At 39.5% G+C, this 17,764-nt stretch overlaps 2 protein-coding genes and 1 pseudogene across 2 annotated transcripts; 1 reads left to right on the top strand and 2 right to left on the bottom strand.

The window, feature by feature from the left end:
• The first annotated feature begins 1,832 nt into the window (after positions 1-1,832).
• Positions 1,833-8,296, top strand: LOC143848441 (patatin-like protein 2). The gene is made up of 7 exons (XM_077357386.1): positions 1,833-2,050; positions 3,085-3,266; positions 3,366-3,552; positions 5,004-5,165; positions 5,308-5,610; positions 7,707-7,882; positions 7,983-8,296. The coding sequence occupies exons 1-7, from the start codon at positions 1,934-1,936 to the stop codon at positions 8,065-8,067; spliced, it is 1,212 nt and encodes a 403-aa protein (XP_077213501.1). The 5' UTR covers positions 1,833-1,933; the 3' UTR covers positions 8,068-8,296.
• A 2,590-nt stretch (positions 8,297-10,886) lies between these two features.
• Positions 10,887-11,851, bottom strand: LOC143849035 (putative carboxylesterase 13; annotated as a pseudogene).
• Positions 11,852-14,666: 2,815 nt separating this feature from the next.
• On the bottom strand, positions 14,667-15,936 carry LOC143848593 (putative carboxylesterase 12). The gene has a single exon (XM_077357560.1). It carries the CDS (start codon positions 15,923-15,925, stop codon positions 14,822-14,824), a length of 1,104 nt encoding a protein of 367 aa, XP_077213675.1. The 5' UTR covers positions 15,926-15,936; the 3' UTR covers positions 14,667-14,821.
• Positions 15,937-17,764: the final 1,828 nt, after the last annotated feature.

Genomic DNA, 17,764 nt, shown 5'->3' on the forward strand with positions numbered 1-17,764 from the left:
TTTGTTCCAATGAGTAGGGTAAATTAAAGAGGTATTTGATTTTCAGTGTTCCAATGACCACATATCTATACCTTTTTTTGACCCATAGTACTTCTCCCTGGTGTACGCGATAAGATTCATTGATCTCAACGAGCAACTGTTGGCCCCAAAATCACCTTTTATCATTGATTGTAAAAGTGATTTTTGTGCAGCGGGACCCACAATTAGATAATTTAGCAGTGTGAGGTAATTCTCTCCAGATTTTTGTGCTGAAGTAAACGTGCGTTAGACCTTTGAGAAAAGATGGGGATTTAGCGGTACTAACTTCTCCCACTTTTCCTCCCTACGTCTATCACTCACACTGATTTCTATTTACTACCTTTTTTGAGCGTATGTGATTTCCCCTCTTTCTTTCGGAGTTTGAGTTTGATGACATTATCTTCACCAAATGAATGAATGTTTTTCCAAACAAGATCAACGGCTGTGGCCTAAATCTTAGAGATTAATACTAATCATATGAATGACCCAAGAGAAGTGCAATAAATATAACATGAAGAAATGGATGTGAATCAAACTCATATGACTTCCAATTCCAATCCAAAACTTAAACCAAATCAATGAATTGGTGCCAAGAAAATTTTTGTCATTTGCTATTAGCTTTTACGTCAATAGGAGAGAAAGGAGTGTGGGACTCTCCAATAACATTTGAAGAAACATATGTGATCTGCGAACAAAATAGAGAGCATGCTGGGTCATCTACGTATGCTTGTTTCAGCTATTTGAACCCTTATGAGGACATTGAAATAAACATGAGAAAAGTATGAGGCTGGCTGGGAGAAAGGAGTGTGGGACTCTCCAATAACATTTGAAGAAACATATGTGATCTGCGAACAAAAAAGAGAGCATGCTGAGTCATCTACGTATGCTTGTTTCAGCTATTTTAACCCTTATGAGGACATTGAAATAAACGTGAGAAAAGTATGAGGCTGTCTGGATCAGTTCAGACAGAAATGAAAAAGAAAGAAGTGTTGATAAACATTAATCAACTAGTTACTGAAAGAAATAGTCATGATATCACTAGTTAACACTCAAAACCTTTTTTTTAATAACCAACAAATATAAAAAATGAGATCTCGTCGAATAGATTTTTATTTATTTACTTATGGTATTGTTTGCGTTTCCATGGCATTGCGTATTGCACTTTCTGGTTACCAGATGAAATAGATTCCTCGTACAGAGTATAATTACCAAATTATGGGGCAGTAGGGGAGTCATTACCCAGTAGGGGAGTCTAAATAGTCTACTAGAATATACTTGGGGTACAAATAGGGTCGGTTACTAGTAGATTCGCCCAAACCAATCAAACACCAACTAAACTCGAGCCAAGCCGACCCTAGTAGATTCGCCCATCTATTTATTTTAGTACATGGGTACTTCTCCTAAGTTCTTACCTAGATGATGAAATCTGTCATATACGGAAAAAAAAAAAAACTCTGATATGAGTTCTAGCTATTACCAAAATTAGATAACTAAAGAAAGATCAATTAAATATAAACCCTACTGCAAAACCACGTTGCCATGGTAATTCCACTAATATATCGTTCTCTGTCAATGGATTCAGTCATCCTTTCCTGCTAAATTGTCAGTTCTAATTTCCCTTGACCAGAACCTTATAGACGGGCCTAACTTCTATCCTTATCTAATTTATCAAACAAGCAACCTCTAATTATATTCACTTAATTGAAAGACTAATTAGCATTAGGTTTTATTAAATGTCGCATCCTGACCAGAATTTATTTTCTATAAATAGCGAATCAATTCCAAGAAGATGATATTTTCCATTAAATAGTGAATCAACTATAGTAGTATTCATTCTTGCAAAACATACCCATTAATGGAAACTCTTCATTAGTTTAATACCCCATCTAATTTGGTATCCTATTCTTAATCCTCTATGGAAGAAGAACGCCCTACGTATGGAAACCTAATCACTATTCTTAGCATCGATGGGGGAGGAATTAGAGGAATCATCCCAGCAACCATTCTTGGGTTCCTAGAATCACAACTTCAGGTATGATATATTTTGAAAAAAAATCATCACCAATGTACATAAGCTTATCAAGCTTGGTTCTTGGGTTCCAGGAATTAAGGTTGCAACTTGGAGCGGATTTTAACTGAACCGTATTGACCCGACCCAAAAATACCTCGGGTCAGGCTCAGAATTCATTGGTCTTGGGTGGTGGGTTTTCAGGTTGGAAAACCTGACCATTTGGGTCGGTATAAAGTGTGCAAAACCCAACCCTATCTAGGTCGAGGTAGGTTTAAAGAAAAATAAAACACAAAACCTAAAATCAGACAGACTTTTATAGGTGTACTTTGAATTTCTTAATTATATCTTGAGTAACATGACAAATTATTTCCAAGTATATTGTTATAATTGCTTTCATTGAGGTGGTTGGCTTTGTGATGTGACAAAAGTAGTTCCTTCTTTAATTTGTGGACTTGATGACTTAAAAACCTGACCTAACCCAGCCCGAGAAACTATCTCGGCTAGGGTCGGGTTTATGATTCTTGGGTTATCCCATAAAAACCTTAACCCCACCCAAGATAGCCATACCTATATCTCCAAAAGCTTAAGCTCTTGGAGTTGGTGTTATTTAATCATTTATAATTTAACACTTCCCCTCACGTTTGGCCCCTCTTTTTTCGGTTGGCCATACATGTGGATTTTTAATTAATATCAAAAAGCTGTTGGGTTTTCAACCCGGAGCTTGCCCTTAGGCAATTGCTCTTATACCATGTGAAACAACTAATTACTCCAAAAACTTAAGTTGTTAGAGTTGGTATTATTTAATCATTTACACTTCAACAATATATTTTGGGAAATGATTTTAGCACTACCATGTTTTGATAAAGATGCGCGACGCATCTTGTCGTTTAGTATTTAAAGGAAAGAGCGTTTTGAGAACTGTAATATTCTTCTGAAAGCATTTTAAATACTAAACGTCAAGATGCTTCGCGCATCTTTATCAAAACATCGTAGCGCTGAAATCATTTGCCTATATTTTTTTACCATTTAATTTCAAAGGTTGTGTTATGGAGCAGGAACTCGACGGTGAGAACGCAAGAATTGCAGATTATTTCGATTTGATTGCAGGGACAAGCACTGGTGGTCTCATGACTGTCATGTTAACTGCGCCAAATGAAAAAAATCGTCCTCTATTTGCCGCCAAAGATATCAAGGATTTCTACCTCGATCATGGATCCAAAATCTTCCCACAATCAAGGTAATAACAGCAACAATGATAACTATAATGATGATTAACCGCTGATTACTTTACTAATTTACTCACATTTTTGCTTTGCTTTTGTTTTAAAAATCACAGTGGTCCATTTGCTTTAGCACGAAAGATATTGAAAGCAATCGTTAGACCCAAATATAATGGCAAGTATCTTCATGATCTTGTAAAGGAAAAACTAGGGAAAACAAGGCTGCACCAGACTTTGACGAATGTGGTTATTCCAACATTCGATATCAAGCAACTCCAGCCCACCATCTTCTCCACTTATGAGGTTCTTCTTCTTCTTTTTCTTCTTCTTATTATTATTATTTACATGCTATTTAGGTGGAATCATGGATATACAAGCTTGAAAATGAAATGAGATGTTCTTACAATTAGCCCTAATGAGTATGTTTATGTAACTAGATTTTCAATAGCCTTACAATTAACCCTATATATAAAACACACAAGGGATAAATATAGAAAGATTAAGAAAAAAAGTCCTCACCGGAGCGCTCCCTAAGCGGAACATCAATTTAATCGAGAAAAGACAGTTCGTTGATGAATATCAGTGATATTGATTTCACTTCGTTAGGAAAGAGTGAGCACTCTTCGAGGAGCTCAAGAGGCGTCTCATCTCTTTTTGCATTAGAGAGACCCGCAGATGAAAGAAGATCTTTTGCATATTGACTCTGAGTAACAAGGCTCTTTTCTATAGTGCCCTTGATGAAGTCATTTTACCCAGGATATGCTTAATCTATCATAGGGATTTTTATTAATCTAGTTTTTCTTTATTTTCTAGGAAGAAAATAAATGAGAGGAGAGTGAAGGGACGGGTGTAGGGACTAGTGGACGACTAGATCGACCATCCGCCAGAGAACGCTGTTGCTAAGGTCTTGGTCTGTGATAACATAAAACGGAATGAGATTTTCACTAATCTTGGTTGCTTTACAATCATCCCTTTGAGTGTTCTATATAAACACTCATTAGGGTGTTTAAGGGTAAGACGTAGGGTTGAAGGCTAAGAAGTAGAAGAAGGTAGGTTGTTGAAGGGTAAACCCTGAAGACGGGTAAGGGATTGGAGAAGGTAGGTTTAGGACATAGAGAATGAGACGGAAAAAGAAGATTACTTGTATAGACAATATATAAGGAAGATTATAGAAGAGAAGAGACTAAGAAAGATTACAGAAGAGAGGAAACTAAAAAAGATTACAGAAGATAATAAACTAAGAAAGACTATAATGATTACAAACTAAAAACTTACGGAGGGTTACACCTTAAGTAAAAGCTTGGCAATGAAAACTTGACAAAGAAGTTAAATAAGAGAGGGGAGAGAGGTTATATAAAGGAGAGGGTTTAAGGGCTATATAAGAGAGAAGGATTAAGGGTTACATAACTTAAGGATTATCAAGCCTAAGGCTTAAGGTTAAGGGGATATGGATGTATGGCACAAGGCTAAGGCCACCCATTAGGGATACACATAGAAACATTAAGATAAGAATGGAAAAAGATAATCCTAGCAGGTAACCTAATTTAATACCCTATTCATCCAACGGTGTTACTAATGTTGTGGTTAGGGCAAGGTTTGATCAACCCACTCTGACACCATGAAAGGGAATGAGATGTCCACTAATCTTGGTTTCCTTACAATTATCCCTAACTAGTGTTTATATAGAACACTCAAGAGAATAAACAAACAAAGATTATTCTAACAAAACGTATTGTGCATTTTTCCTAGTGCAGGTAAAGTCTAATCCATCCTTGGATGCTCTTCTATCAGATATCTGTATTGGCACATCTGCAGCTCCAACTTACCTTCCAGCCCATTACTTTGAAACGAAAGATTCTCAAGGGAATGTGAGGGAATTCAACCTTATTGATGGTGGTGTAGCTGCTAATAATCCGGTATCTAATCTCTGGCCTACTCGCAATAATTTTTCCATTTTTTTTTACCGGATCAAAAATTAAAGAAGGTGCATTAACAACCTTTAATTTTTACTATACAATTAACCAACTGTTTAATGAATAATCCAAACCGTACTTTCAGGCTTTGGTTGCCATTAGTGATGTGACGAAGAAAGTTTTCGATAGGAATCCATATTTCTTCCCAATTAAACCAATGGATTATGGAAGATTTTTAGTTCTTTCATTAGGAACTGGTTCACCAAAGATGGAAGAGAAATACAATGCAAGTCTAGCAAGAAAGTGGGGACTTCTGGATTGGTTGATTAGTGGCTCTTCGACTCCATTAATGGACATTTATACTCAAGCAAGTGCAGATATGGTTGACATCCACATATATGTGGTCTTTCAAGCGCTTCATTCAGAACACAATTATCTTCGAATTCAGGTAAGAAGACATGCTAATTTTCTCCTATAATAGACATTCTAATGTGCAATATACTTGGGAAATGATATTTCCATTTCCTTTTTGTTGCGCGCCTGACTTGGTTCGCAATGTGATTGATCTTCTTAGAAGGAAGATTAGCCTCCTGACCCACTTCGAGAGAAGTCTCAATCCTCCTTGTGGATAGATTTCCTAGATCGCTATGCTGTTTTTGTTCAAGTCTTCCACAAACTGTTAATTGCCCTCCCATCAATTCGAAAATAAGTGCTTTGATCTTTCAAAAACCATCATGTACAGAATCCAAAATCTCCCAAGATCTGGCCATGACGTAGGATAGATTGCTTTTATACCAAATCTTACAAATCCGATTTGGTTCAGAACTTGATTGATCTTCTTAGAGGGAAGATCAGCCTCTTGACCCATTTCAAGGGAAGGATCAATCCTCCTTCTTGTGCAAAAACACAATTTCTCGGATAAAATTCTTCATTAATTACTATGACTGCTTACATGTTATTTATAAATAGAAAATCCACTTATGACTTCCTCTAAAGCTCCTAGCCTAGCTCCTCTAGAAACCCTAACCGTTATCAATCCTACCCAAACCAAATAACTAAGGATGCAAATCTCAAATACTATAAAATTTAATCTAATCTATTCCACCCCAGCCGGGATCCATCTAGGCACGTAATATTTTTCTAGCATTTTTACTTCCTTTTTATCATCTTTTCTTAAAAGTTCCTTGTATTTAAGTTTCCATTACCCTATAAATGTCAGTCGGCCTCCCTTTGGCGGGGGCATCTACGCCCTCCCCAAGCATAAAATAGGGGTATTTTTCATATGAAAATTGAAACAATTTTTGTATTTGGGTGATATTGGTGAATTGGGATTCGGGTTGGAATTCTATATGAGGTCTAGTTGGTAGATATTTAGGGTTTTTTATAGTCCATAATCTTTTCAAATAGTGGCATATAGGGCGAGGTCTTGGATTGCCTACACCTAAAAAAATAGTTATAGATTGTCTTGAACCACATAAGTTTTGGGAAATGATATTCCCCCACCCTCTGACGTATAAAATACCCCCCCCCCCCCCCCCCCTAAGTATTTTTTGTTTAATTTTCTTGTATTCATTTATATTTTATGCCCGAGATCACGTTTTCACAACAAATTGATTGCATTTTAACCCCAGTTTGGGTGCGTTTGATTTGTCAAAATCAAGAGTTTGAATTGACATCTTATTATGATTCTGCCCAATTCTAGCATTTGGTTCAAAAAAATAAAGAAAATCAAAAGGTGAAATTGATATCGGGGCAGAATTAAAAGGGGAAAATGTCGGGATTTCCTGCCCAAGGAAGTGGGCATTCTGAGTTCACCCCAGTAGGAATAAAAAATTTATTGGATTTTTTGGAACTAAATTTTAGTAAGGATGCATAATTGATTCCTTATTCTAGTAATCCAAATGAAGCCTTTCTGTGTCTTCCTAAGGCCCTGTTCCTTTCAGATTGCCCCAACCAATGGTGAGGGCCCCAACCGATTATTGGTCGGTTGGGGCCCTCACCATCGGTTGTCAAATTTTAAGACGAACAGGGCCTAAATGAAGTCATTTTCCTGAAAAAATTAAAAGAAAAGATGGTGGGCAGGATGGGAAAAGGAGTGGAAATACCATTTCACAATTAATTCTGGGAAAAGACATATTTGCAACTTTTCTTCCCAGGGCCACCACTTTTTAGGTTAAAAATAGTTGTCATAAACTCATAACCATGGTTTTAAATTTCGGGTTACAGTGGAGACAGAAACCGAAATGGCACATACCCGAAACGTGTCATTATTTCGTACGAAATTTCAAAATTTCGATAACGAATAAAATATTCCTTTTATTATTCCGTCGGATTTCGATCGAAATTTCGATTTCGGTGGGGTCCAAAACCGGTACCGAAACCGAAATTTAAAACCATGGTCATAACTCATAAATACACTAGAGGAGTGCCCCAAGGAAGAAAAGGGAGCGTATGTTTCACTTCCTAAAACTCTTATTTAACAAAGCCTAAGCATTATAACTACACTCAATGTACTAATTACCTTTTTCTTGCATGGAAACCTAGGACGATATGTTGACTGGAGATGTGTCTTCAGTCGATATCTCAACAGAAGAAAACTTACTGAATCTTGTGGCCATTGGTGAAGGACTGTTGAACAAACCATTTTCAACTGTGAACTTGCAGAATGGACACTTTGAACCTGTGAGAAATGAAGGCACCAATGGACAAGCTCTCATAAAGTGAAAACACAAAACCCTCTAGAGCTATTCTTCTTAATTAAATGCCATCGTTTCTTTGATTTATATGGCACTGATAATTAAATTGCAATCTTTTTTACAGGTTTGCTAAAAAACTTTCTGAAGAGAGGAGACTTAGGGAGTCAAAATCAGTGCTTACCAAATCATCCAAGAGCAATTGTGATTAATATATATGAGGGATGGTATATACACCCTTAAAATTAAGCGTATGACACCCAAATCGGTCTGTCCAACTTGTAAAAAATAAAAATAAAAGACACACTGATATGTTGAAAAATGCTTATATTTATTGCTGTCAATATCAATCCCTTTTTTGTTACGTACATGTATGTTTTTTGTACAGACTAATAAATAAACAAATTATGTACTTATATCCCTAAGAATACATATAAGTTGTTGAGCTAAGTTGGGAGTTTCCACATGCAAGGGATCCTCAAGCAAAAAATGCACTTTTCTTGAACTTTATCATGTTTGTTTGCCAAAGTAACATCCAAATCCTTAGAGATTACAACACAAGAAATATGTGTAATAATTGCATGTCTGGTGACGTGGCATTACTAGCATTTGCATATGAAATATCCCAAAAAATAAGAGATTTCTAGGTAATCCTCTCTCTCTCTCTCTCTCTCTCTCTCTCTCTCTCTCTCTCTCTCTCTCTCTCTCTCCTAGTTAACTTGCATTCAAAAAAAATAAAGCACATTTCTTTACCGGGGTTTACATGGCAACCAAAATCCTACCCCCCCCCCCCCCAATAGACTTTACTTTTCTAAAGAATATCCAAACATAGCCCTAGGGGTTTCCAAGCTCTTTTACTCTGGAACTTAGTCAAGAGTCATAAAAATTCTCCTCTTTTTTCTTTTCTGAATTCATAGGTTGTAGGGCCTTTGATAGGCATGAAACCCTAAGTTTTTTGAGCAATCTAGCTGATGTGGGATCACCCATAAAAGAGAGAATAGAAGCTCTAGAATTTATCTCTTTATCAGGTGATTAGCAATCGTAAAGTGAGTTTATAATCCATAGGGGTAGAGTGTGACAAAGAGAAGAAACTTATGGGGGATAAAATGAAGAGTTATGTATAAGAAGGTGGGATGTTCAGTTGTTTTGTTGATAGGGAACACTTTTCTTTGTTTTTTCCTGATAGTTATGTGGATGAGAGGACACTGCCATTTTCTATTTGGACAGGTAGGAATAATTAATGGGTGATTACAATGGATATCCCCAAAAAGAAATATAAAGATTTGTAAATTTTGATGCACACTGCTACAATTGATGTGCGCATGTTGTTGATATTGCTGAAGATCAATTGCCGCCTGTTGTTGAAGAGCGTGTTGCATGAAAGATGAGCAGTGAAGAGCCTCGATGAACTGGATTGGACTCAAGCCGGAATAGGCGAGTCTTTAGGCCGGTTTTAAATATTGAACCTTTTGGAAATGGGTCACAATGGACCAAAAGCCTCAATAGGCGAGAATGGGCCTCAATGGGCAAGACATCATGGGTCAGAAAGTACCGATCCTCATGGAATTTGGCTCTCATAGGTACGAACCTCAAAGAATCGAGGCCCCTTAAGTGAGTAGAGCAGATGAGAAAAAGAAACTTACAATCTGGAAAAAAAAAAAAGGGGAAGAAATTGAGAACGGAGAGATGAGCAACAAAAAAAAGGTGGCCATGAATATTGACGGCAATAACAATGACATGGGAAATATTTGGTGTGCAAACTTTAATTTAGACGGTGAATGTTTTGTTTAATTGGCTGGAGATAGTAAATTTAGGACCATTTTGCGCAAGCCTATGTGAGAAAAATGACAAGATTTGTGGATTCAAGAGAGGGATTTTGAAATCCAGGGGGTGCTAATATGAATTTCGGGGATAGGCACTCCACTTATGATAAAGGAAGAGAGAGCTAAAAAGAAGACATTTGGGTAAAGATGGAAGGATGTGCCATTATCAAAATCAAGAGATGGGATGAGCAACCAAAAAAAGGAAGTGAAGCACTCTGACGAGAAATAGGGAAAGTAAAAAATTGCTATTTTTTGCAGCCCAGAGGAGCATCAAATAGAGTACAGGTGGCTGCTTCGGCTTTGCTTGCAAAGTAAAAAAAAAGAACAAAACTTGGCTATTGCGCAGGAGGTTCCTACGCAACGCCCTAAAATAAAGAGAAAACAGGGGGTGTGGAGATATAAAACATGGGGTGTGAAAATATCAGAGTATGGAATTGATATTTCTACACCCCCTGCTTTTAGTTTATTTTAATGCGTTGCGCAGGAACCTCCTGCACAACGTTGCGTAGCGAAGTTTGTTCTAAAAAAAAAATAACCTTTGGCCTTGGTGGCAAGAGATTGCATGTGATGATTTGCCATAACTCTGATTTAGTTTCGTTTTTTTACTTTTTTTAAGTTCTGTAAGACGCAGAAGAAATGGGATTCAAAGTTTTTGAGAAAGGCTTTTTTTTAGGAGGAGGACAAAACGAGATTATACAGAACACTCAATGAGATAAACATTGAAAGTGGATAAAGCCAAGATTTGAGAAGATAATCCTAATCTAAACCTGATTGCTGGCCAAATCAAAGCTAGTTGCCTAATCTACAATCAAATCAAAGATTTGATTTTATTCTCTAACTGGTGCACCATGTGGAAGTTTTTTTATGGTCTAAAATATAAGTTGATCGGATAATGCTATCCTTTGGATTGATGAGACTTCCAGATCGACGGCACATGATCCACAGGGACTAAAGATTGTACCCTCTGATTTGAAGAAGTAATGCGGCCCTATGAGATGATATGAGAATATTTGGAGGTGATGAATCCTTTTCTTCCAACCATAGTTACAAAATTTCTAAACTTTTGTAATTGATAGGATCATTTGCTAACGCATTGGCTTCCCCGGATTTTTGTCATTATCAAATGGGAGAATGGCATAGACTAGCCTTTAGTACCTCCCTAAATACAGACCATATTGCATAAAACTAATCACTTTTGGCTATAACCACTTATCAAGCGTAGTCTTTATTAATGAAAGAAGAGAAACGTTTCATCATCACCCTAGCATTCTCACACGTAGGGTTCAATAGATGGAAGACATGGCCCTCCCCTTGAGTCTCCACCATCTCCACCTCTCCATCCCAGCCGCTCGATCCCAACGCCTTATAATAAAGCCGCCCCCGATCGTTCAACCAGTCATTCTCGGCCACAAAAACCAGCACCCGAGTGCACCCAAGCCCCAAAAGGCTAGGTGCCCCGGTTCCAGACCGGTTACTCAGCGGATCATCGGACCCCACCATAGAAGGATACACATAGTTCCACATGCGGTCCACCCATGCCATCATCATCGGATCGGCCTCCTTGGGCCCACATGCCTCAGAGCCCCAAAAGAAAGGATGTACCAAAATTGTCCCAGAAAGTCTCACACCGTGCCCTAATCCTGTAGGTCCAGCACGCATGGCCATGTGGTGGGCGATGTTGCCTCCGGCACTATCTCCTGCCACTAAAACTCGGTTGAAGTCACCATGGTGACTCAACCAGGGCTCAGGCCCACTGCCCTCAGAATGGGAGGCCACCCATTCAAGGGCGGCCCATGAGTCATCGTGGGCAGTGGGTAGCGGGTGCTCCGGCGCCCGTCTATAGTCTACCGAGATGGCCACAACGTTGGCCAGGGAGACTAGAGAATTTAGATAAGGTGATAAGTGGGGGAAAATGCGGATTCAATAACAAAGCCTCCGCCATGATAGTAAACAAGAATAGGAAGCTTCTCAGGAGCTGTACCCTTAAGTTTGGGAAGATAGAGACGCGCCGAGAGGCCGGACTCCGGCACAAGGACGACATCTTTGGATGTAACGCCGGTTTCCGGATTGACGGATGGGGGGACTCTGTGCCCATAAGGCGCTCTATGCGTCCATCTTTCTACTCGCGAACAAATGGAGCAAAGTCATTGACAAACTCAATGGCTGAATCCATGGCGGAGAAGGGAGAAAGAGAAGAGAAAGAAGGTTTAGGTTGTGGGCTATGGTTTTCTTTCTTATATAGTATTCTAGGTAAATTTAGGGCGCTGATATAACCCCCTTTGTAGGCTATTTTCCCACCCCGCTTGATGGCTGGCTACCGTTTTCCCACCATTTGACCCGTCTCTCTCTCTCTCTCTTCACACACACACAACAGACACACAACAGGAACAGTTGGTGGGCCCAACAGAAACCGTTGGTGGAATGGTGGGCCCATCTTTGAACAACCTAGGCCCCGCCCATACCACACCATAGGATAATCCAAACCGTCCATTTGATGGGCCATAAACCTAAATAGGTTCCGTCCCAAAATATTATTTCCATAGGCTGATCCTAGCCCTCCGATCTAAATAGAAACTACTTCTTATGCAACCTCTATAGATTGCGGGGTTGTGATCATCCTACGGAAATTATTTTTGGGGCACAAACTATTTACATTGTGGCCCATCAAATGGACGGCTCGGATCATCCTATGGTCTGGATGGTACAGTTCATTTTCAAAAATATAGGTGGGGCCTAAATTGGTACCAACCACACCATAGGATGATCCAAACCATGGACGGCTTGGATCATCCTATGTTGTGGACGGTACGCTTCAATTTGAAAAATATCGGTGGGGCCTACGATTGGGCCTTAATGTTAGTGTACGACCAACTCCATATGATTATCCAAACCATGGACGGCTTGGATCATCCTATGTTGTGGACGGGCCTTAATGTTACTTTACGACCAACTCCATAGAATGATCCAAACCATTCATTTGATGGCCACAATGTAAATAGGTTGTGCCCCAAAAATCATTTCCATAGGATGATCACAACCCTACAATCTATAGAGGTTGCATAAGATGTAGTTTCTATTTAGATCGGAGGGCTAGGATCAGCCTGTGGAAATGATATTTTGGGATGCAACCTATTTATGTTTATGGCCCATCAAATGGACGGTTTGGATTATGCTATGGTGTGGTATGGGCGGGACCTATGTTGTTCAAAGATGGCCCACCATTCCACCAACGGTTTCTGTTGGGTGTGTGGAGAGAGAGAGAGAGAGAGAGAGAGACCGGTTAAATGGTGGGAAAGTGACATATACGTTAGATCCTAACGTTTAACGTTAGGAAGCCGTCCGCGCGCGCACGGGGGAGGGGGAATATCAGCTCCCTAAATTTAATATGTTGTAACATATGGTTTCAGTACACACCCCCTTGTTTGATAGATACATATCCTTCCTCTCTTGAGAAGATTAGTTGTAAATGCAAGGTCTGCACGTACACAGACATCTCATTAACTCTCATATATAAATTGCAAAAAATGATCAATTATGGTAGAATCTATAGAGTCCCTTAATCTTTTCTCTTTGGATTTAATGAAGTAGAATTGCTGTAAATGCCAATAAGAAAGCTTAAAATAATAAAAGAAGAATAAGGATGTAACTAGTAATAGCAGGGGTGGAGAATAAATGAAATGTTTTACAATATGGGTCATGGAAGATTGAAACCGACTAAGGTTCCAAGAGAAAAAAAATAAAGATTGACTTACCATTTAAAGTACTTAAATACGAAAGGTACCAAACATTGCAGGCGTTTTGGACTTCTACTTATCGTGATGTGGAAGTCTAGATGCCCTCAATTAGGGCGGCAACTTGGGTCGGGTTTTACCCAACCTGCATCGATCCGACCCGAAAATAGCTTGGGTTGGGTTCATGTTTCTCGGATTTCAGGTCGAGCCGGGTTTACAATCCAAAAGCCTGCATGAATCTAAGGTTGAGCCGGGTTTGAAGGGGCCCAACCAGACCCGATCCGAGTTACTTAAGTTAAATTTTGAAGAATGTATAGGTAAATATAAAATTGAAATTTTTTCCTTGTGTCAAAAGTTACAGATTATTATTAATTTCTTAAATTTTGAAATCATTCTTGGGCTGTCAATGGACTTACCAAAGGATTGGAAAATAAATGGATAGAAAATATTGTCAGACGAATATACAATCAGATGCTGATAAGAGGATGACTGATTGGTGGGTGATTGACTCTTCCCAATCTGTCATGTGGTCCCCACTTTTGATCGATTCTATCATCCACCTACAATCCTGATGGATCAAATTTGGATGTTAAATCTAGACTGTTGCTTAAGAAAGATTATTTGAATGTTGTTGATGATCAAACAGGGTTGTTCAATTGGGGTAATATTTTGGGCTATTACAGATCCAACTTAGTGCCTACAAAATGGAGGGATTGGATCAAGCGAAGGGTCCACTACGTTGTATTGGAAGGAGGTCGCACTATCTATATAGTGGTGCAGCCCCCCAAAAAAGAAAAACAGTGGGGCCCACATTGTTTAGATGATCTAATCCATTCATTCATTTGTTGGGCCGTGATGTAGATTGGGTGTGCCCAGAAAATCTTCTCCGTAGGATGATCCTAACCCTTCGAATCATGGAGGTTTAAAATGAACGACAGAGTATAAAAACCGCCACGGATCCAGGGCTAGGGTCACCCTACTGAGAAGATTTTCTGGGCACACCATATGTACACCATGGCCCAATGAATGAACGTTTTAGATCATCCAAACAAATGTGGGTCCCACTGTCTTTTGGGGCTGCACGTGCATACACTTAGTCCACCATATAATTTCTCACAAAACCCAAATATCTCTCGATCCAAAATCTCATATTCCGGACTCGTTTCACCTTCTTTTTCTTTTTCTTTGGATTTTCTGTTTCTCTATCAAAAAATCTCATATTCTAGATTTTTCCCGTCCGAGAACGGATCCAAACCATTGCCCTTTGTAATTGATAGTATACTTTGCTAACGCATTGGCTTCCCCGGATTTTTGTCATTATCAAATTGGAGCATGGCATAGACTAGCCTTAAGTACCTCCCTAAATACAGACCATATTGCATAAAACAATTCACTTTTGGTATAACCACTTGTCAAGCGTAGTGTTGATTAATGAAAGAAGAGAAACGTTTCATCATCACCTTAGCATTCTCACAAGTAGGGTTCAATAGATGGAAGACATGGCCCTCCCCTTGAGTCTCCACCATCTCCACCTCTCCATCCCAGCCGCTCGATCCCAACGCCTTATAATAAAGCCGCCCCCGATCGTTCAACCAGTCATTCTCGGCCACAAAAACCAGCACCCGAGTGCACCCAAGCCCCGAAAGGCTAGGTGCCCCGGTTCCAGACGGGTTAATCAGCGGATCATCGGACCCCACCATAGAAGGATACACATAGTTCCACATGCGGCCCACCCATGCCATCATCATCGGATCGGCCTCCTTGGGCCCACATGCCTCAGAGCCCCAAAAGAAAGGATGTACCAAAATTGTCCCAGAAAATCTCACACCGTGCCCTAATCCTGTAGGTCCAGCACGCATGGCCATGTGGTGGGCGATGTTGCCTCCGGCACTATCTCCTGCCACTAAAACTCGGTTGAAGTCACCATGGTGACTCAGCCAGGGCTCAGGCCCACTGCCCTCAGAATGGGAGGCCACCCATTCAAGGGCGGCCCATGAGTCATCGTGGGCAGTAGGGAGCGGGTGCTCCGGCGCCCGTCTATAGTCTACCGAGATGGCCACAACGTTGGCCAGGGAGACTAGAGAATTGAGATAAGGGTGATAAGTGGGGGAAAATGCGGATTCAATAACAAAGCCTCCGCCATGATAGTAAACAAGAATAGGAAGCTTCTCAGGAGCTGTACCCTTTAGTTTGGGAAGATAGAGACGCGCCGAGAGGCCTGACTCCGGCACAAGGACGACATCTTTGGATGTAACGCCGGTTTCCGGATCGACGGATGGGGGGACTATCTCTGTGCCCATAAGGCGCTCTATGCGTCCATCTTTGTACTCGCGAACAAATGGAGCAAAGTCATTGACAAGCTCGATGGCTGAATCCATGGCGGAGAAGGGAGAAAGAGAAGAGAAAGAAGGTTTAGGTTGTGGGCTATGGTTTTCTTTCTTATATAATATTCTAGGTAAATTTAATATGTTGTAACATATGATTTCAGTACACACCCCCTTGTTTGATAGATACATCCGCTTTCTCTCTTGAGAAGATTAGTTGTAAATGCAAGGTCTGCACATACACAGACATCTCATTAACTCTCATATATAAATTGCAAAAAATGATCAATTATGGTAGAATCTATAGAGTCCCCTAATCTTTTCTCTTTGGATTTTAATGAAGTAGAATTGCTGTAAATGCCAATAAGAAAGCTTTAAATAATAAAAGAAGAATAAGGGTGTAACTAGTAATAGCAGGGGTGGAGAATAAATGAAATGTTTTAGAATATGGGTCATGGAAGATTGAAATCGACTTACAATTTAAAGTATTTAAATACGAAAGGTTCAAATACTGCAGGCGTTTTGGACCTCTACCTTATTGTGATGTGGAAGTCTAGATGCCCTCAATTAGGGCTGCAACTTGGGTCGGGTAAATAAAGAATGACTTACAATTCAAAGTATTTAAATACGAAAGGTCCAAATACTGCAGGCGTTTTGGACCTCTACCTTATTGTGATGTGGAAGTCTAGATGCCCTCAATTAGGGCTGCAACTTGGGTCGGGTTTTACCCGACCCGCATCGACCCGACCCGAAAATAGCTTGGGTTAGGTTCATGTTTCTCGGGTTTCGGGTCGAGCTGGGTTTACGATCCAAAAGCCCGCATGAATTTCAGGTCGAGCCAGGTTTGAAGGGGCCCAACTCGACCCCACCCGAGTTACTTAAGTTATGGTATGTATTTTTTTTTTTCCTAAAAATTTGTTACTTTAAAAGTGAAAATTTAAAAGTAAAACTCACGCATGCACGCAATCACAAGGACTCTTTCCATCTTTTGTTCATTCCCTCCTTCAGCTCTAGGGTTTCAAGTTTCAACTAAATAGTTAATGCACTAAATAGTTTTATTCTTTCCATCTTTTGTTAATGCACTAAATAGTTAATGCATCAATTTATTCTCTTTGGACTAGTTATTAGTTAATGCACTACAGAGTTTGTCATGCTTGAGTTTTTCTACTTCTACGAGTTGAGTTGCCTTGCCAAACAAGAGTTTTCCTTAAAAAATTGCGTCAACGTAAAAAACTCAACCCGACCCGAGATATTTCTCTGGTAGGGTTGGGTTCTTCAAAGTCCGACCCGGGTTGCCGCCCTACCCTCAATGTCACGGAGCAAAGACCAAGGACTTAAACATCTCTTTTTTGGTCTTCTTTCTCCCCATTGGATGAATGTCACCATTGTGCATTTATTATAGTTATTAATAAATGCACATTCAGTCAATGGGGGCGCCCTTTCACTCCATTTTTGCAAAGGCACCCCTCAATTTAGCATACCTGATTTTTAGTAATTGTTAATTTCGGAAGATTTTCTTTTAGTCTCAGTTAATTACAATTAAGCTTAAATAAAGCACTTACAGATAAATAAAGCAAGAGATAAAGATAATCCTAATCCAATCTACTTTCCTGATCCAACCCAAAAAATGAAAACTATCAGTTAATCCAAAAGTTTAAGCTATTGAGCTGGCGTTATTTAATCGTTTATACTTTAACTCTCCCCCTCACGTGTGGCCCCTCTTTTTAGGGTTGGCCTACACGTGGCATATGTGGCTCCTTTTTTTGTGTTTGGCCTGTGAATTTTGCTATCAAGGAGGTTTGAACCCAGGGATTTGCCATGTTAAATTTAATGAATTTGACTAATTTCTGGATGTCATGCTTAAATAAGCATTTACAGATAAACATGCAGAGATAAAGATGAAAGGATAAAAATAAGATTAGGCAAAGATAAACATAATCTAAACTACTCGCCTAATCTAGCTTACTAGCCTAATCTAACCAAACTAAATCCAAACGTCATACTTCCCTATTTATGATCTGTCAAATCTTA

This window comes from Tasmannia lanceolata, unplaced genomic scaffold (assembly GCF_043159265.1).
Source record: "Tasmannia lanceolata isolate RefF3 unplaced genomic scaffold, GAP_Taslan_0.1 ptg000016l, whole genome shotgun sequence".
Classification (NCBI taxonomy): Eukaryota; Viridiplantae; Streptophyta; class Magnoliopsida; order Canellales; family Winteraceae; genus Tasmannia; species Tasmannia lanceolata.

What these genes read in the sequence shown, in the direction of transcription:
- LOC143848441 (XM_077357386.1), top strand. Translation starts at nt 1,934, where the DNA reads ATGGAAGAAGAACGCCCTACGTATGGAAACCTAATCACTATTCTTAGC. An exon ending in TCCTAGAATCACAACTTCAG is followed by an intron (nt 2,051 to 3,084) that starts GTATGATATATT and finishes GTTATGGAGCAG; the next exon opens with GAACTCGACGGTGAGAACGC. An exon ending in AAAATCTTCCCACAATCAAG is followed by an intron (nt 3,267 to 3,365) that starts GTAATAACAGCA and finishes TAAAAATCACAG; the next exon opens with TGGTCCATTTGCTTTAGCAC.
- LOC143848593 (XM_077357560.1), bottom strand. Translation starts at nt 15,925, where the DNA reads ATGTATCTATCAAACAAGGGGGTGTGTACTGAAATCATATGTTACAAC.